The sequence below is a fragment of the Dama dama genome, chromosome 9, assembly GCF_033118175.1.
Source record: "Dama dama isolate Ldn47 chromosome 9, ASM3311817v1, whole genome shotgun sequence".
Taxonomy (NCBI): Eukaryota; Metazoa; Chordata; class Mammalia; order Artiodactyla; family Cervidae; genus Dama; species Dama dama.
In genome coordinates, this window is record NC_083689.1 from 30164975 (window position 1) to 30182795 (window position 17821).

Genomic DNA, 17821 nt, shown 5'->3' on the forward strand with positions numbered 1-17821 from the left:
CACGTAATAGTGTTTCTGAATGTGGAAGTAAGGGTACCATTTCAACTCTAACTAGCCATTTTATCTCCACTGGGAAATGTACCCTCGAGTTCCAAATCAGGATGCCAAAAATGCAGCTTGCACCATGCTTCCGCCTCACACAGCAAATCAAAACTAAACAGACAGGATAGGATCGTTGACCTGAGATCCCCCTTTTCTGCACTTTCAAAGTGTCCTGAATTGACGGGGAAATAGAGATTGCTTTACCTCTAAGTATTACGGACCTTTATTTACTCATTCAGTCCTTTCTTCACTACATTAATTCTTTAAGGATGCTTATTTCTCAACAGTATCCTCCATGCCAACTTCATACTACATGCCTGGGGCAAGTGGGGAAGGGGATTAGAAATTCTTCATTTTAGAGATGCTTGCAAGTCATTTCCAGGTTAAGAGTTCAAATTCACGGTCTGCAGGTTACTTTTTCTAAACAGTCTGTAGATTTCAAGTTTGGTAATAAAGATAAGGATTATCTGAAATTCAAGAAAAAAAGTTAAAATATAGGTAACTGTCAAGTAATAGAGGGGAATGCTAGACTGCCTGGAGGTTAAATGAGATAGAGGGTATTGTATTTCTAAATAAGAGGTATCAGCTTTGATTTAGAAATAAGAGGTATCTGGATCCAGAATTTGATATCAAGATAGTGAATTCACTTATTCATTGAATGAGTCAGCAAATATTACATGCCAGATACTTGTGAAAAAGAGTGGGTTTTAATAATATTTTTTAAAAAAGAAAAGTAGAGAGAGGCTAGAAGGCAGCGGGAAGATCTATAAAACATACCTTTTAATTCAGTCTTCCCAATGACCGCATTGCCATTAAAGAAGATTGCTCATGTAAAGAAACTGCGTATGTTTTGTAGTTTAAAAAATAATGCAGTTTACTGAAGCAGATTGGAGCTTTATTCCTTGGAACTAATAAAAGAGGCTTATGGGAGTTGGAAAGAAATAAAGAGAATGACTTTACAATCATTTGTAGATACACAAGTATCTTTAAATGGCCTTTTTACTCTTTATAATGAAAATATCCAAAAGCCTCCACAGTAATGGGTAATTCACCTAGGAACTCATCTTCATTATTTGTGTAATTTTTAATTCCCCCAGCTTTTACCTTCATGTACATCAGAACCACTTAAGGGCTCTAAAAAGTTACTGAAGAGAATGCCATGTTTAGAGCAGAAAATTTTGTTATTGAATTTACCATAGTGATCATCGTTTGTAAATCTAAGGAATGAGTCCAATTTATGAACAGACCAAGCTGGAGAAATCAACATGCCTCATTTTGCATCTGTACACACTGTCATCATGGATTAGGTTTCATTGCATTTTCTCCCCTAGCAGACACACATATTTTATGTCACCTTGAAAGTAGAACTTAATAAAAAACCATGAGGCAGTATATTCTAATCTCTTTCAAGTGTGCAGATCCTTATGACCTAAAAATCCAAAAAGTTGTAAATTTCTCCATCCACATATCCCTCTTTTATTAAAAGAACATCCCTTTCTTCCTAATGTACCTAGTAAACATCTGAGCGGGCCTTGTGCTGAATACTGTGTAAACAAGATAAAGACCGTGCCGGTTCTGGGAATGTTGACATCAACAGATGGAAGTGGAATTACAAACTCAATTTGATTCTCTCTTTATTGTTAGGAAAGTGCAAAGACACATCTTCCCCAGTAAAGAATGGGACCATTCATTTCTCTGTATCCATGCTGAATACTTCAGAGTGGCTATATCACTCTAGGGCCAAAATGGTCCCTGGCTCTTTAGTAAACCCAGGGAGGATAAAGGGAAAGTTCCAAGAGCTATAGTGGCCAACCTGGCTCCCCAAAGCCTTGTACATGCCCGCCATATGAAGGGAGACAGTCATATTCTGTGTTATATTGATGCAGTGTTTTAAGATAATAGGCTCTGCACACTTCACTTTCCAGTAACACTTAAGTTCTTTAGACTTGTGATGTGCCTGGCGATGTGTGTTCAGCCCCACCCTGAAGTTCCCCTGGCAAGTTCTGGCATGTCCATTACAATATCACAGCGTCTAGTGCAGGATTCATCAGGCCCACCTCTGTCTCTCTCCAGAGCCTTATATATTATTCTAATAATTCTGGGAGATACTACTGAGTGGGCTCTCACTGGGTAAGGCATTGTACATACCCTGTGGGCTAACCGCACAATGACTCTGTAGGAAAGTCAGCCACACTCTCCCTTTTCAAAGATGAGCGACTTGACCTGAAGAGAAGCATCGTATCTAAGGTTGAACCCTGGTAACTGGTGGCAGGAGCCAGTATTTAAAGCCAGGTGCTTGATTCCTAAGCTCATGTTTTTTTCTCCATTTTGCCTCTCAGTACTGCATTGCTTCCCATATTATGATCAGTATTGTGATAAATTGGAAAAGGAAATGGCAACCCACTCCAGAATTCTTGTCTGGGAAATCCCATGAACAGAGTGGCCTGGTGGGCTATAGTCCACAGCATCGCAGAGTCAGACACGACTGAGCGATCAAACACACACATGGTGATAAATGTCTGTTGGCTTGAGCAGAAATATCGAATAACATAGATTACCCTAGAGACATTTGAAGTTGCTGTGGCCCTAGCACAATATTGCGGGTAGCAGTGTTTGCTCTGTGCAAAGCTCTATGTTAAGCACTTTACATGCATCATTGCACTGAATCCTCAAATATGAGATGGGCACAATTTTATTTCCACTATTTGGGAAGACAGAACTAATAGATGGAAACTCTGGGATTCAAACCAAAGGTGTCCAGTTCTCTGGCTCACATGTTGAATCGTTGCAGAAAATAACCTTCCCCCACTTTGCTTTTAAGAAAGAAAATTGTAACACTACGTCACTGGTGAGGCTAGTGATTTCTGGTTTCTCTCCTAGTCAAGCTGACTGCCGCCCCTAGACACAATGGCACCTGTTTTCCTCCTATCCATGCCCATCTTAGAACTTTACAGTAGGAATTATGCTTGAGTAGGCTCTAGGTTCCATGGCCCAATCCTGGATGGTAAGATTTTACAGTGAATTGTTAGCATAAACATGGCATTCTATTACAATCATTAATTGAATAAATTAAAGTTCCACTGGATTAAAAAAAAGACAGTATTATACAGGGTGTGTGTGTAGGATATGTGTGGGGGGGATATGCTTTTATTTGCATTAGCCAAGAAGTCAGGACCTGAACATACGGTTGGAGATTCAAATAACTGAGTAATGGTATTACTTTCTGACAGAGAACTATTTACTAGAAAGATTCTCAGTAGGAATTGAATTGCTTTTATTAGTTTATTTAAAGTGTGCAGTTCCCTTTTCACCTCCTTTTCAAAAGGCAGTATTTATGCTGTTTCAGAATGTGTGAACATCCTCCATTTACATAGCCACGGAAGATGTTTACTGCACGTTCTCTGGTTCAGCAGCTCTCAGAGAGTTCCAGTGAGGCAAGGGGGGGAAAAAAAAAACCTGCTTTCATCCTGCTCATCCTCTTTGGCATGAATTTCCTGACCAGTCCCTCTCCTGGGCAGAGCAGCGGTCTCTGCTGGTGTCTGCAGGGCCATTTAGGAATTTCTTCTGATCCCTTTTCTCTGTTATTCCTCTTCTCACTGCTTTGGTATCCTCCACTCAATTTCCAACTTAATAGAAATGCAGATGGGCACATAAGCTTCTAGGTTTCCCAAAATACACATTTTTCATGAGTTCTTCCTTCTTGAAGTGTGTGGACAAAGCCGTTATCTTCCCATTATCACTGTGTTTTAATGTCTAACTGACAGATGCCTGTCAGTAAAACAAGGCGATAATGGGCAGAAAATATCTCTGCTCCTAGAGAGCAAAATGAAAGCTCCTGGATTCCTGTCAGTCTCAGAGACACTTGTCAGCCATCATTATGGAAGCCCTATGAAGGGCCTAAGTGTTTTCGCCCTTATTAGTGAGAAAACAAGAAGGAGCAGTTTCTAATACATGTGCAGAGTTCACCCACATGCAGTTTCTTCCCCAGGGGAAGCTTGCCCAGTGTCTTAAAGCACCACTTTTGCAGCCTAGAGCTGGGTGTGGTCATGCCAGATGGCACCTGAAGCCTTTATGGGACGGGAATGGCTTCCTGATGGATCATAGAGAAAGCCCAATAATGTGATTTTTTTACTTGATAGCCTCAGCTATTCAGTCTGAAGTGGTTCTGCTGATTGCTTCCAGACTGGAGGCACCTTCTGATGTGTTTAGTAAATACTACGATGGTGGAAATCCACAGGGGCAAGTTGACACTAAGTCATCTGTGCCACAATTAGCAGAAGAGGGGAGATTTTATGATTGTTCTCGTTTCCCCAAGGGATCAGTAAAGGCAGACAATCACTGTCTGCAGGGAGTGTTCGGCCAGCTTGGGAAAGACTTTATCAGACCTAAAGAGGAGAGTCATATACCAAAGCAGGCGAGGGAAACAGTGCCTGGCCTTCCCGTCAGAAGACAGCTACAAGATGACAGGGATTTGTGCTCAGACTTAATTTGTGTCCTTGTAAATTACAAATCCAGATCTCTGTACTCAAGCAGAAGGGTTGGTTATAGGGTGGTGGTTTGATTTTATTTTTTTAACTTCAGTAAAAGCAGATGGACCTTTAAGAATAATATGAAAGTGAAAAGTGAAAGTTGCTAGTCATGTCCGACTCTTTGTGACCCAATGGACTATGCAGTCCATGGAATTCTCTAGGCCAGAATACTGGAGTGGGTAGCCTTTCCCTTCTCCAGGGGATCTTCCCAACCCAGGGATCGAACCCAGGTCTCCCGCATTGCAGGTGGATTCTTTACCATCTGAGCCACCTGGGAAGGCCAAGAATACACTGGAGTGGGTAGCCTATCCCTTCTTCCTGACCCAGGAATCAAATTGGGGTTTCCTGCATTGCAGGCAGATTCTTTAGCAGCTCAACTACCAGGGAAGCCCCGGCTATACCCTAATACAAAACAAAAAGTTTAAAGTTGGAAAAAAAGATTTTTCAAGATAGTTGGAAAAATTTGAGTTCAGGTTGGATGACAGATGATACAAAGAAATTATTGAGTTTGCTAGGTATGATAATGGCTTTGCAGTCCTGTAAGATATGTCCATGTTTTTAGAAATTCATATTGAAGTGTGTAGAGGTACAATGACAATTTCTGAGATTTGCTTAAAAATTTTAATAGAAGGAAGGAGTAAGGGTGAGATGAGCGTGGCAAAATCTTGATGAATTATTAGACTGAGACGATGGAAAATATGTGGGTTCCTGAATTCTATTTGTTTGAAATTTTTCATGATAAAAACATTTTAAAAAGAGTAACAGCTCTCTCAGAAGGTGGTGGGGCTCCATTGGAGATGTGATTAGAGAAAGATCATTCTCTAATGATCAAAAAAAAATTTTTTTTTAATATCCTTTATTAAAAAAAAAAGTTTTGTTAGATTTTGGAGGTAGTTACTAGAAACCAGTTTCATCACTTAATGTCAAGCAATTGGAGGAGAATTTGGGAGACAGATAGTCCCCTGTGTGAAAGTGAATGCTGATCTTAGCTGGAATAACTTGCTTTCTTCAGCATCTGCAGTGTCTGGTCTCTAAGGACCTATCTGGCTACATGTGTTTTTCACATTTATTAGTGAAATTGGAGATTCAAGAGTAAAACACAGTCCTCAGGAACATTGTGTTAATTTGTGACACACTAGAGATTTTTTAGCCCATAAAGCAAATGAATGAGCTCCGTGGGGGTATAACTGTTATTTTCACCCTGGAAGGCAGTAAAGACTCACTGTATTTATTAAGTACTTAGAGAATGGAAAGTGAATAGTGCTATGAAAATAGAAAAATACACTCTTGCCATTTACAGTGTAATTTTTTCATCTGTTCTGAAGGAAAACTACCATCAGATGAAAATTTTAACATCAAGGTAAACCTCTGTATATTTGGTTGTTTGATCTTGGGTAATAATTCAGTGTCCATGTAAAAGTTGTTTTTGTTTCTGTCAGACAGGTGGGATGAGGTTAAGGAAGCTCACCCATTATTTTTGCAAGGATGAATATATAAAGAAATGAACAGATCAGATACTTGATTTAGGTCCTTCCCTCTGAGTGGTTGAGGGGCATAAGGGAAGACATCCCTCTGTGTAAGCTGATGCTCTGGGGCATTTCTCGCCGACTATGAAGGCTCGGCTTCCCTGGAGGCTTAGGGAGAGAGTGGGCTGGTTTTCATACTGAACAAGTCCAGGTGAAGCTGGTGCTCCAACAGGTGGGGGCTATGTAAGATGCCGGGACCAGTGTATCCACCAAAGTCAAGATGCATGGCAAGATGGGACAGCCAGCCAGAGAAGCAAGTACAGGAGGGGGCACATGCTGGTCTTAGAAAACATAAGGCCTCGGAGGTCCCTTTGAAGGGGTTCAGAAGTGCTTTGCATTGAGGTAAGTAGGAAGCAAGCACAAATGAGGCCCCATTCACCACCAATTTCATGGTCCACAAGAATCTAGGATATACAACTGTGAAGAGATGAAGTGATAAAGACAGCTCAGATAACTTGGTCCTGGGCTAAGTGGTAGTTTTTTCCCGTGCTTGTTTATATCTTGATGGTTTAAAAGACTGGACACTTTTAGGGAACCAGTGAAAAGAAACTGGTTTTTGTGTGTACGTGTGAGTGTGTGTAGTGAAAGGGTAGCGGTGTCCAAGAGCAGAGTAATTCCAGGGGGCATTACTGTGGTTTTTTACCTCTGTTCATACAAGACTGTCAAAGCATTTCAGCCCCTACAAGACATTCGCTTGGGAAAATGGGAGGGAAGTGAGGGGGACTGCAGAGAGGTGGGCTAGGCAAGGGGACTAGAGGTAGGGTCTGGAAGGGACCTCTCTTCCTCACCCTGGTCCTCGGCTGTTGTGAGATGACCCTGCAGCCCTACAGTCTTTTTTTTGGGAATGGCTGCTTCATAGTGTTGAGTTCGTTTCTACTGTACAGCAAAGTGAATCAGCCATAAGCGTACATATATGCCCTCTTTTTTGGATTATCTTTCCATTTAGGTTACCACAGAGCACTGAGTTCCCTGTGCAATACAATAGGTCCTCGTTAGTTATCTAGTTTAGACATAGTGTCAATAGTGTATATATTGAGGTCAATTCTAACCTCTCAATTCATCCAGTCCCTCCCTTTCCCTCCTTGGTATCCATGCCTTTGTTATCTTCATCTGTGTCTCTGTTTCTGCTTTGTAAATAAGATAATCTATAACAATGTTTTCAGATTCCACATATATGCGTTAATATGCAGTATTTGTTCTTCTCTCTCTGACTTACTTCCCTCTGTATGACAATCTCTGGGTCCGGCCATTGCGGTCTTAAGCACTGCCCGTTACCAAGTGAGCACCACAGGCCAGGCACATACCTACCCCAGGGCCACAGTGTCGGGAAGGAAGCTGAGGCTCAGTGCCAAGTGGGTGCTGGGTGGCAGTTCAAACCCTAGACTCCTTGATCCACAGCCAAGGCCCTGTCCCCTCCCCTGCAACATCCCCCAGAGCTTCCTCTGAATCCAAAGCCAAGGATGCACAAAGGTAACACGAAACACCTAGAGACTCTGACCATGTGAGAAAGAACCAGTGGGGTTTGGGGGCCTTCAGCAGTGTGAAGCATATGATGGGGAGCCTACCCGTAATGCCAAAGACACAGCTAAAAAGCAAAAGCCGAAGAGTGTTGGTCTTTGCCCCTTGCCTCGCTGCTCCTCGGCTAGATGAGTAAGCTCGGACATCCTCGTGTGTAAATGGAGGTCAGCCAGCCATGTCTCCTGGGGCTCCAACAAACACTGCAGGGAGGCCCAGGCCCCCGAGCCTGGCAGAATGCGGAGCTTGGACCCTGCCTCCTGAGAGGGCAGGATGGCAACCTCCCTGTGGCCTTGGTGAAATGCAGCCCAGGAAAGGCCTGGGGAACGCTGGGGTTTAAAATAAGTCCCAGCTGGCTTGATTCCAGGCTGCGGGAGGCTGGGGTCAAGATGGAGCACATCTGTGTAGCTAGTAGGGAGTTGTTTGTACAGAGGAGAGTGAGACCCGACTTTGAATGAGTCTCAACTTCCTTTAATGATGGGCATTCAGTTGGACGCTGGTGGAAGATGTGTATGAACCTAATCACAAATCCAGAACTTGGAGTTCTCAGAGCATCTTCAGCCCTCACTTGTAGCTGAAATAGCTTCCTCCCGTATCCTCAGACATCCTGGTCAGGGTGCCGGCCCCTTCATACCTTCCTTATGCCAGACAGGTAGCCTTTTATTTGGCACAGGGCACACTGCATGTCATCTGAACCACACACTTTTATTGCTCACCTCTGAATAACGTCACATGAACATCTCATTCTACTTTGCCTGCTCCCATGTTTTTCAAACTTGACATTTAAACCTTTCTGGTGTGCCCTGATGGTTCACCAGCCCCCGGAACTCCACCGGGCAGCTCTGCTTCCCCTCGGTTCCCCCAACTCAGCGGGGCATCCGGACAGGACCAGTTGTTATTTACAAGTGTGATTCAGCTGTCCCTGTGTCTTTGAACACACAGGGTTGTTGCTGTGGGATTTTAATTGCCATTTTCCTCTGTATAATTAAAATAAAATGAAAAAAATGGGATAGTCTCCAAAATCTGAATTAATTTCATGAGGACTTCTTGAGGGGAAAAATATGTACAAATATGATAATTGTTACTTGCCTCTAGCAGAACCATAGAATTTTACCTGGCTGAAAATAAAATATAGTCATTTTAAATGGAAGAAAAATTAGTCTGATACTTTGTGTGGCTGAGAATCAGAATTAATAACATGGATGGGAAATGATAAATAACTCTGGATATAAGTTTCAAAAAGAACATAGGGAACAAGCTGTAACTCTCTCTGGAGCCAGCTTGCCTTATGCTGGTCTGGGCTTTTTTCTCCCCAGGGTTCATCGTTGGTATTTACACATTTCTCAATAAAATGCCATAACCCCCAAATCAAACATTCCTTCATGCTTGGAAACAGGCATTTCACCTGCTTACTCTGCTCTGTAAGTGTGACAATGAGCAAGTAGCAGAGAAAAATGAAATGACAAAAAGAGAAGGTTTTTTTTTTCTTTTCTTTTTTTTAATTCACTGGGCCCCTCGTGTTTCACTCTGCAGACTTACCAAGCACCTGATGGGCATGTTTATAAAGACTTGGATGGTCACTTTATTTGGAATGACAAACTCTCCTCTCTACATAATGAGGTCAGTGAAGCATCCAGAAAAGAAATGTATAATTTGGTAGCTTGGGTCTGTAAGCACAGCCCTGCTGTGGCTATTTAAGTTTAATGAAGCAGCTACTTTGCCGCTAACACGCTCTTAGTGAATAGCCTCCTTGGCATGTTTTTGAAAACTTAAATGTTGCTGGTAATCATGTCCCAGCCATCTCCTTGGAGAGCCTTTGTGCCCTGTTCTCAGAAGAAATATGCTGCTTTTTACATGTTAATGGTTTTGAAATTAGTCATTTGCTCCATTTTCATTGGAAAGGAAGGTCAGTGTGTGATTTCCTGCCTGCCTTCATTTTCTCTGAACATTCAGGATTCTAAGTCAGTTCATCAGCCGTGCAGTGCACTGGTTACAACATGCCTGAAAACCCAGGGAAATATTCTATCAAAGAGTGTTCCTGTTCTCAGAGACTGTTCTTAGAATTCAACTCAGAGGGGAAAGTTCCTAGACAGGTCATTATTGCTATTTTTTCCCCTTTCAATTACCAACCGACTTGTGTCATCCATTCCTTGGCCTCATTAGAGGAGGACTTGCTCCATGAGTATGCAACTCCTCGAAGAAGGCTAAGGGACACTTTAGAGACCCTTTCTGAAGCAGATTTGCTCATGTAAAACTAAAGTCAGTTTCTGAATCCTGGATCAGCATTAACGATGCACATAGCTCTGTGGGAGCAGAAAGCCATCTAGCCGTGCCATAGTTCTGCAATTTCATTCCCTCAAATTTAGGGCATAGAGTGGTGTCCTCTGAATTAGCAAGTACATGATTGCTAGTGTTGTTATTGTCGCTCAGTCATGTCCGACTCTTTGCAACTCCATGGACTGCAGCACACCAGGCTTCCTTGTCCTTTGTTATCTCCCGGAGTTTGCTCAAATTTATGTCCGTTGAGTCAGTGATGCCATCCAACCATCTCGTCCTCTGCTGCCCCCTTCTCCTTTTGCCTTCAATCTTTCCCAGCATCAGGGGCTTTTCCAATCAAAAAGTGAGTCAGCTTTTCACAATAGGTGGCCAAAGTATTGGAGCTTCAGCTCAGCATCAGACCTTCCAATGAATATTCAGGATTGATTCCCATTAGGATTGACTGGTTTGATCTCCTTGCAGTCCAAGGGACTCGCAAGAGTCTTCTCTAGCACCACAATTTGAAATCATCAATTCTTTGGCGCTCAGCCTTCTTTATGGTCCAATTCTCACATCCATACATGACTACGGGAAAAACCATGGCTTTAACTACACTGATCTTTGTCAGCAAAGTGATGTCTCTGCTTTTCAATATGCTGTCTCTGTTTGTCATAGCTTTCCTTCCAAGGAGCAACAGTCTTTTAATTTCATGGCTGCAGTCACCGTCTGCAATGGTTTTGGAGCCTAAGAAAATAAAATCTGTCACTACTTCCACTTTTGCCCCTTCTATTTGCCATGAAGTGATGAGACCAGATGCCATGATCTTAGTTTTTTGAATGTTGAGTTTTAAGCCAGCTTTTTCACTCCCTCTTTCACCCTCATTAAGAGACTCTTTAGTTCCTCTTCACTTTTTGCCATTAGAGTGGTATCATTTGCATATCTGAAGTTGTTGATATTTCTCTCATCAATCTTGATTCCAGTTTGTGCTTCATCCAGCCCAGCATTTCGCATGATGTACTCTGCATATAAGTTACATAAGCAGGGTGACAATATACAGCCTTGACATACAGTGAACTCATGTACAAAGCCCACTCTGTCATACAGAGCCTCATGGCTCTGCAGCCTTGGAGAGAGTCTGGGAAACACTCCAGACTGTTTGGTGACCTGTGCTTTTCTTTGGGAAGTGAAAAGCAGGACTTGAAATTGTTAGACTCTGCACCACCAGAAACTTCATAGGAATACATAGTAAACTCTCAAAAAATGCTTGTTTGAATGGATGAAAGAATGAGTGAATCCTTTTGTTGAAAACTCTGGTTGCGGAGATGATACAGGACCCTTCCAGCTGTATTGTGACCTGAGGAGCCTATTTTTTTTAAATCTCTGGAATTATCATTAGGGTTGAATTTGGAGGTCCAGGCTAGTTCTGGAATGCCCCTCTGAGCTTAGGCCTGTTCAGCCCACTACCCAGGCAGCCTACATGACCAGGTCAGTGCCAGCGTACACAGCATTATGCTCATTTACACCTTTAAGTCCTGTGGATAATTTTTATACCCAAATAGAGTTGCCGACATACCAGCTACCTCCCCCAAATAACTTTCTCATCTTACATCCAAGAAATTAAAGTTGACTTGGCACTGAAAACACAGTTCTGATAGAAGCAGGCTTGAAAAAGTATCTGGAGTGGCTTGTGTTTTATTTTTCACTGTATTTATCATGCAATAGATTAGCTAAGATAAAGGTACGCATGCATTCTAAGTTGCTTCAGTCATGTCCAACTCTTTGTGGCCCTATAGACCACAGCCCACCAGGCTCCTCTATCCATGAAATTCTCCAGGCAAAAATACTGGGGTGGGTTTCCATGCCCTCCTCCAGGGGATCTTCCCTACCCAGGGATAGAACCCGCATCTCTTATGTCTCCTGCATTGACAGGCAGGTTCTTTACCACTAGGGCAACCTGGGAAGCCCAAGATAAGGGTAGCTACTGTAACAAATAGATATGAATACCAAACATAATAGCAGTTTTTCATCATGGATCTTTACTAAACATTTTCACAGAAAAGTGCAACCTGTGTAGGGGCCTATGGAGGATGAATGAGAAGTTGGGTGCCAGGAAGATTCCCTTTGTACTTCCCACTGGGAGAAGACAGAGTGGTACGAAGTCAGGGCTCAAGTGTGATCTAAATGATGCAGTGGGTACAAACTGACCAGCTATGGAGGAAGAAAGTTATAGAAGACAGAAACAAGACGCAGCTCAGGCCAGACAAAGAACAAGAAAGAAGGTTAATGTAGTAATAAAATGTGCATATGCATAGCTCCCTGTGCAAGGCTCATCCAACTTGCAGAGCACGTTCACATGTCTCATCTTATTTTAGGCCTCACAAATAACCAGAAGGGGTGGCTCAGGAAATATCAATACTCTGATTTCAAATGCAAGAAATCTCAGCAAAGTCTGAGAGAGTGTGTGGTTTACCCCGGTGAGTGATGAGCCAGGGCGCAGGCTTGGGTGTCCTGCTTCTAAGAACAGAGCCTTTCCTATAACTCCACGATCTTTGTGGAGGTTCAGGGGCTGTGGGGCACGAAGGCTGCAGAGGTGAGCACGGTTCGCTTCCCTGCCCTTCCCCCACATCCTCTGAATGCATCCTCATGACGCCAGCCGTGTTCCCATGGAAATCACTTACCTTCAGCAGCCTGTTCAGCCATGATTAGCTGCAGCCTGGTTGGGTCCATGCTTTTATGAAACTGTACTCTAGCCTTTAAAGGGGTCACAGTTTCACAGACAGTCCTTTTTATCTTCACAATTGTCTAATCAGGCTTTCATTTCTGTAGCCACTCCTTCCTTTTTTATTTGTCTCCCTCTCACACACCTATTCCCAGTCCGCCCACTGAGTGCAGCAGAATTTGGCCAGTGCCAAATCATGTTTTATTCTCAGCCTGAGGAATTATATAAGGTGTCAAACCTAACCAACAAAGAACTCCCATCAGTGTAATTTGAGGTTTCGCATTTATAGGGACACTGCTCCCTCCTAGCATCAGTGTTTTTGTCCTGCGAAATCCAGAGAGCAGAATTCTTGGGGGAATTTCCTAGGAGCAGTACTGATTTTAACAACAACAAAAAAAGACAATCAAATGGCACTTGAAATTTTTCAGGAAAATCAGTGGAAGACCAGTGCTAGGCTACAGACCCATAGCTTGACTATTTTTAGCATCCTCAGCAATAGCCTGCTGTTTTCCTAGGTGGCTCTGGAAGAGACAGGACAAGGCAGTGGGCCATTTGTCACTGCCCCAGGTGCAAACATGTGCATGCCAATTGGTGCCCGAAGCCTGAGAGAACCACTCCTGCCCCATGCCTTGATCTCAGCCTCAGGGCTTCTTTTTAACTGAGGTTGGGGAGACATGCTCCCCTCTCTCTTCTTCCACCTGATTAGACTCCCTCTTCTGGGGCTGGCGCCCACTCAGCCCTTCCCACCAAGGTCAAGGTGCCCATCCTCCATGTAATCGCACCCGCTGCAGTTGCAATTCAAGACACAGTCTTTAAGGAGCGTGGGGACTCACCTCTGGCACGCCGGACTTAGTACATCAGGATTATTCTGGTATGTGGTGATCAGCGGACGTGCCAGTGTGTTCTTCAGCCAGTGTTGGACGCGAGTATCATTTCAATCAGGTGCTAGGTTGGGTGCAGAGCATGAGGGAAAGAGCCAGGGCTTGCTTGCAGGAGAAGGCAAAGTAGAGGAGGAATCTTTTTCCTTTATGCCCAGTTCAGTGCCTGGTGCTGTCTGTGAATGGAATAAACTGATCAGATGGTGGGTAATGGCTCTGCTGCCTTTGAGAAGGCAAGTGAAATGAAGAATATCATCTCAAAGTAAAATAATACTTCTAAGGAAACTCTACTTCCAGAACTGTTTTAAGGGCAATTTTATTGCAGATTTAGGTCATACATTTAGAACTACTACGTGTGTGTGTGTGTGTGTGTGTGTGTGTGTGTGTGTGTGTTCAGTCGCTCAGTTGTGTCTGACTCTTTGTGACACCATGGACTGTAGCCCGCCAGGCTCCTCTGTCCATGGGATTCTCCAGACAAGAACACCAGAGTGGGCAGCCATTTCCGTCTCCAGGGGGTCTTCCAGACCCAGGGATCAAACTGCGTGTCTCGCGTCTCCTGCATTGGCCACCTGGGAAGCCCACAGTGAGGGCTTAATCTAAGTTTATAAGTGAATGAACTTGGGGACCTCATGTGTCTGAGTGGCAGTCCCCTCAATAAGGGCAGCCTGAGTGCTGACCGGCCCGGCCTCCTTTCCTCACTCTGCATCCCTTCTCCTCCTCCTTGCAGCTCCATGGAGTGGAGGGAGGGAGTGCTTGGTCCTCTGAGTTGGAGTTATGCAAAACCCGAAAATAGACTCTCAGCACGCACCCAGACATAATGATTTCGTGCGGCAAGAAGGTCACTGTGTCTGCTTTTCCTGCCAACACACCCCTGGCTCTTAATCTATGGCTGCCTTGTGAAGCAAGAGAGCTGTGCCAGGAAGTTACACTTTGTGACTGTCAGGCATTATGAGAATTTAAAATCATGTCAATGGGGTTTTATCAGGGCAGGCCAAGGGAAAAGGGGTTAGACGTAGTTTTCGAAGCTGACCTTTGAACATCCTTTTTGTTCTGCGGTCTGAAAACTTTGGGAAAAAAAAAAAAAGAGAAAGCTATCTGACTCCAGTTACAAATCAACTCCACCCTGCCAATCCTGCCAAAACTTAAAAAGCTATCCACACAAAAAGTTTACTGTGGTTATTCAAGCGGTGGAATTTTGAGTGAGTTTTATTTTCTTTGTGCTTTTCTGTACTTTCTATAACATATATTTCTTGATCTTGTAATGTGAGAAAAAAATAAAAGAGACAAATCCTATGTAACAAGCAACACTATACTAGCTAATCAGCTCACTGGGTTTCTTGAATGCTCGGTACCTGGGGGTTGAGAAGGCCAGAGGGTCACGATAGCAGGAGATCCTGCCACCTACCTCACATCAGGCCTCAGACCCCGGCTGGTGTCCACAGCCCCGGCCCCATTGCCAGTTTTCAAAGGGCTCCTGGGAGAGGCCAGACCGCAGACCCCGAGAGGACCAGAGGCAGCCAAGGAGGACAGGAAAGGGAGGCCAGCCAGACTCCTCGGCAGGAAGGAGGGGATTCCATTCCCACCCGCTGGTCAGGGCTGCGGGTATGTGCTTGTCAGCAGTGACCGCATCAGCTCAAGTTCTTCTGAAAACCCGGCATTCTCCTCCTGAGAATGTCCAATGGATGGACATTGTTGGCAGACCCTATTTTCCAGACCTGTAGGAGTCAAGTAAAATGTAATAAATAGAGACAAATATCTAGTAGAAAATAACCCTTAGAGGAATTCCAAAAATCTCTTAGGGTTGGGAGGCAGATTTTTTTATACTTGGGGCCTTGACCACCCAGACTACTAACTCACAGGAACTTAGTCTGTCTGCCAGCCCTGCCGCTGCCCACTGGGTCCAGGCTGTGCCGGGCTCAGAAGCTCGAGGTGAGCAGGCTGGGCAGAGACGGTGTGTGTGGACCATGAAACTGTGTCCTCTCAGCTTTAGACATAAAAAAATGCCTCCTGCGCGTTTCTCTTAAGGCCTCTATTCCTTACACATCACATGCAAATCTATTATTGCATGCAGTGGGGTTCCTTACTCCACTGGGTCTGAATGCTTTGAACTTGAGGTCAAGTTGAAGCTTACACCGCACAAATTGGGAACAGAATTTCTTGCAGTCTATGTGACAGGCTATGTGTCAGCGAGGTTAGGTCCTTATTAAGAATGGATTATTCTTAATAGGTGGTAGAGACCTCAATCGCCTATGTGATCTCCTCTGAAAAGGCAGTGTCCCTAGATTTTAGGTGGTACACAAAAAGAACCAGAAGCTTAGTACTAATGTATTTATTGTAATGTCCATTAAAAATATATATAGGGACTTGCCTAGAGGTCTAGTGATTAAGACTTTGCCTTCCAATGCAGGGGGTACTGGTTCAATCCCTGGTTGGGGAGCTATGATCCCACATGTCTCACCACCAAAATACCAAAACATATTGTAGCAATATTGTAGCAAATTCAACAAAGACTTTCAAAATGGCCCACATCCAAAAAAAAAAAAAAATCTTTAAAAGAAAATTGGTATAACAAGCTCATCAAACTCATCATTTCATGAATAACTTTAAGACAAGGCTAAAATAGGTTAACTTTTTAAAGGAAGCTAATTTTCAAGACACATCAAGTAGATAATTTTGTTACGGAACACAGATATGGGAAAAGTCAGAAAGGTGGTTCATTAATTGAGTGATTCACGTTTGGCAAATATTGCCCAGGAAGGTGCTACCTCGCCAAATTCACATGGGTTTTGTTTTTTTTTTTTTTCTCCTTTCTTTTGCCTTTCTTCACTCTCTCTCTTTTTAATCTTAGCATCTCAGAATGAAGCTGCATAGAGAATAAATTGCTTCGAAGAAAAAAATAGTTGCAAACGGTTTTAATAAAGGTTCTAGTAAGTCTGAGAGAGTGTCAACAAAGACTTATTGCCTCTTTGGCCCAGAGTGGGAGAGCTGCTTATCTTCTCTTCAGATCTGGCTGCAGGGCCCACCACGCCCTCCCTCCTCCGGTGTTTACAGACACTGAAACGCTCACTGTCCTGCTCAAAATAACCATATCCGCTGTTTCTCGTGGGCCGAGTGTATGCATGTGCTCTGTAAACGGCTGCAAGATACAGGACCACCTGTTATTTCTAGTAAATCATGACACGATGATGGTGGCCATAATTCTCCGTTTTCTATTAAGTACCCGGCCCAAGTAAACTGTTTTCTGATCTCTCTTAGATGGAAATCCTGTATGAATGTGGAAGCCATTAGCAGAGTAATTGCTGTCTGTTACCATGACAACCAGCCGCTGCAGTCACCTGCCCGAAGTGCTGCCAGACTGCACCGGCCCCGCCGCGCCCGTGGTGAAGACCGTGGAGGCCTGCGGCAGCCTGGCGAATGGGCAGCCGCAGTATGTCATGCAGGTTTCCGCTAAGGACGGGCAGCTGCTGTCAACCGTGGTGCGGACCCTCGCCACCCAGAGGTAGTGCCACCATTAAAATCAATGAATCTGCAATTGATCCCCAGCGCTTTCTGTCAGAGGGGAAATGCTGAAGGGAGTGTAATCAGTGCTCAGGTCTTTGTGTCAGGTGAGAGGAGGTAGTGGGGAGAAAAAACAAAAAAACTACACAAGGTCTGTTATTGCCGTTTCTATAGCAATGGCGTAAAAAGCTAAAAACTCACACTATGGAGTTTTCTGCTTAAAGTCACACTCGCAGAGAGCCAGGCAGAGGAGGATCCCACAAGGCGCCAGGGTCACTTGCTTAACATTTGTTATTTTGACCTTGCAATGGTAATGACTTACTTGTCGACTTCAGGTACTAACAAAGGTAGCCCCCTTTGTTAGGATAGAACCAAGGAGGCCTCCGGGTCTCAGGTGACTGAGCCAAAGTGATTGGATACGTGGGTAAAACTTCTGAAGTGACGTTCTGGTGTGCAGCCTAGTCAGCACCCCGTGACGGGGGCCTATTCAGCGCAGCTTCCTGGGGGACTCCTCTGGCACATCCCCATTCGGGAGCCTCTTCTGCTGCCTCCTTTGCCCTCCACATGCCCTCTCCACGATCCTTCACACACACTCTGCCCTGTGAAGTACTATCATTAACCCCCCGCAGCGCGTCTCCCTTGAGTGATGAACCAGGGCCAGACTGACGGCTTGGAGCAGCCCAGACATGGTTTATCCAGGCCAGCCCTTTGTCCCTGGAGGTCTCCTCCGGCGCTCTTGCCGCCCAGTGGAAGGCGGAGAGCCACAGGCTGCCTGGCCACTAAGTGCTCCTCGGCTTCTCCATTTATTGCAGAATGAGTAAGTGGGACCTGACTTATGACTGTAAAATGTGTTTCAAC

At 44.1% G+C, this 17821-nt stretch overlaps 1 protein-coding gene across 2 annotated transcripts in view; it reads left to right on the forward strand.

Moving 5' to 3' along the window:
• Nucleotides 1-17821, forward strand: part of MARCHF3 (membrane associated ring-CH-type finger 3) — a 144342-nt gene that overhangs the window by 89980 nt on the left and 36541 nt on the right. For both annotated transcript variants that reach the window (XM_061150873.1, XM_061150874.1), the window contains exon 2: nucleotides 16721-16964. In XM_061150873.1, coding sequence (XP_061006856.1) covers nucleotides 16777-16964 — 188 coding nt within the window. In that variant the 5' untranslated portion in view covers nucleotides 16721-16776. The remainder of the gene's footprint in view (nucleotides 1-16720; nucleotides 16965-17821) is intronic.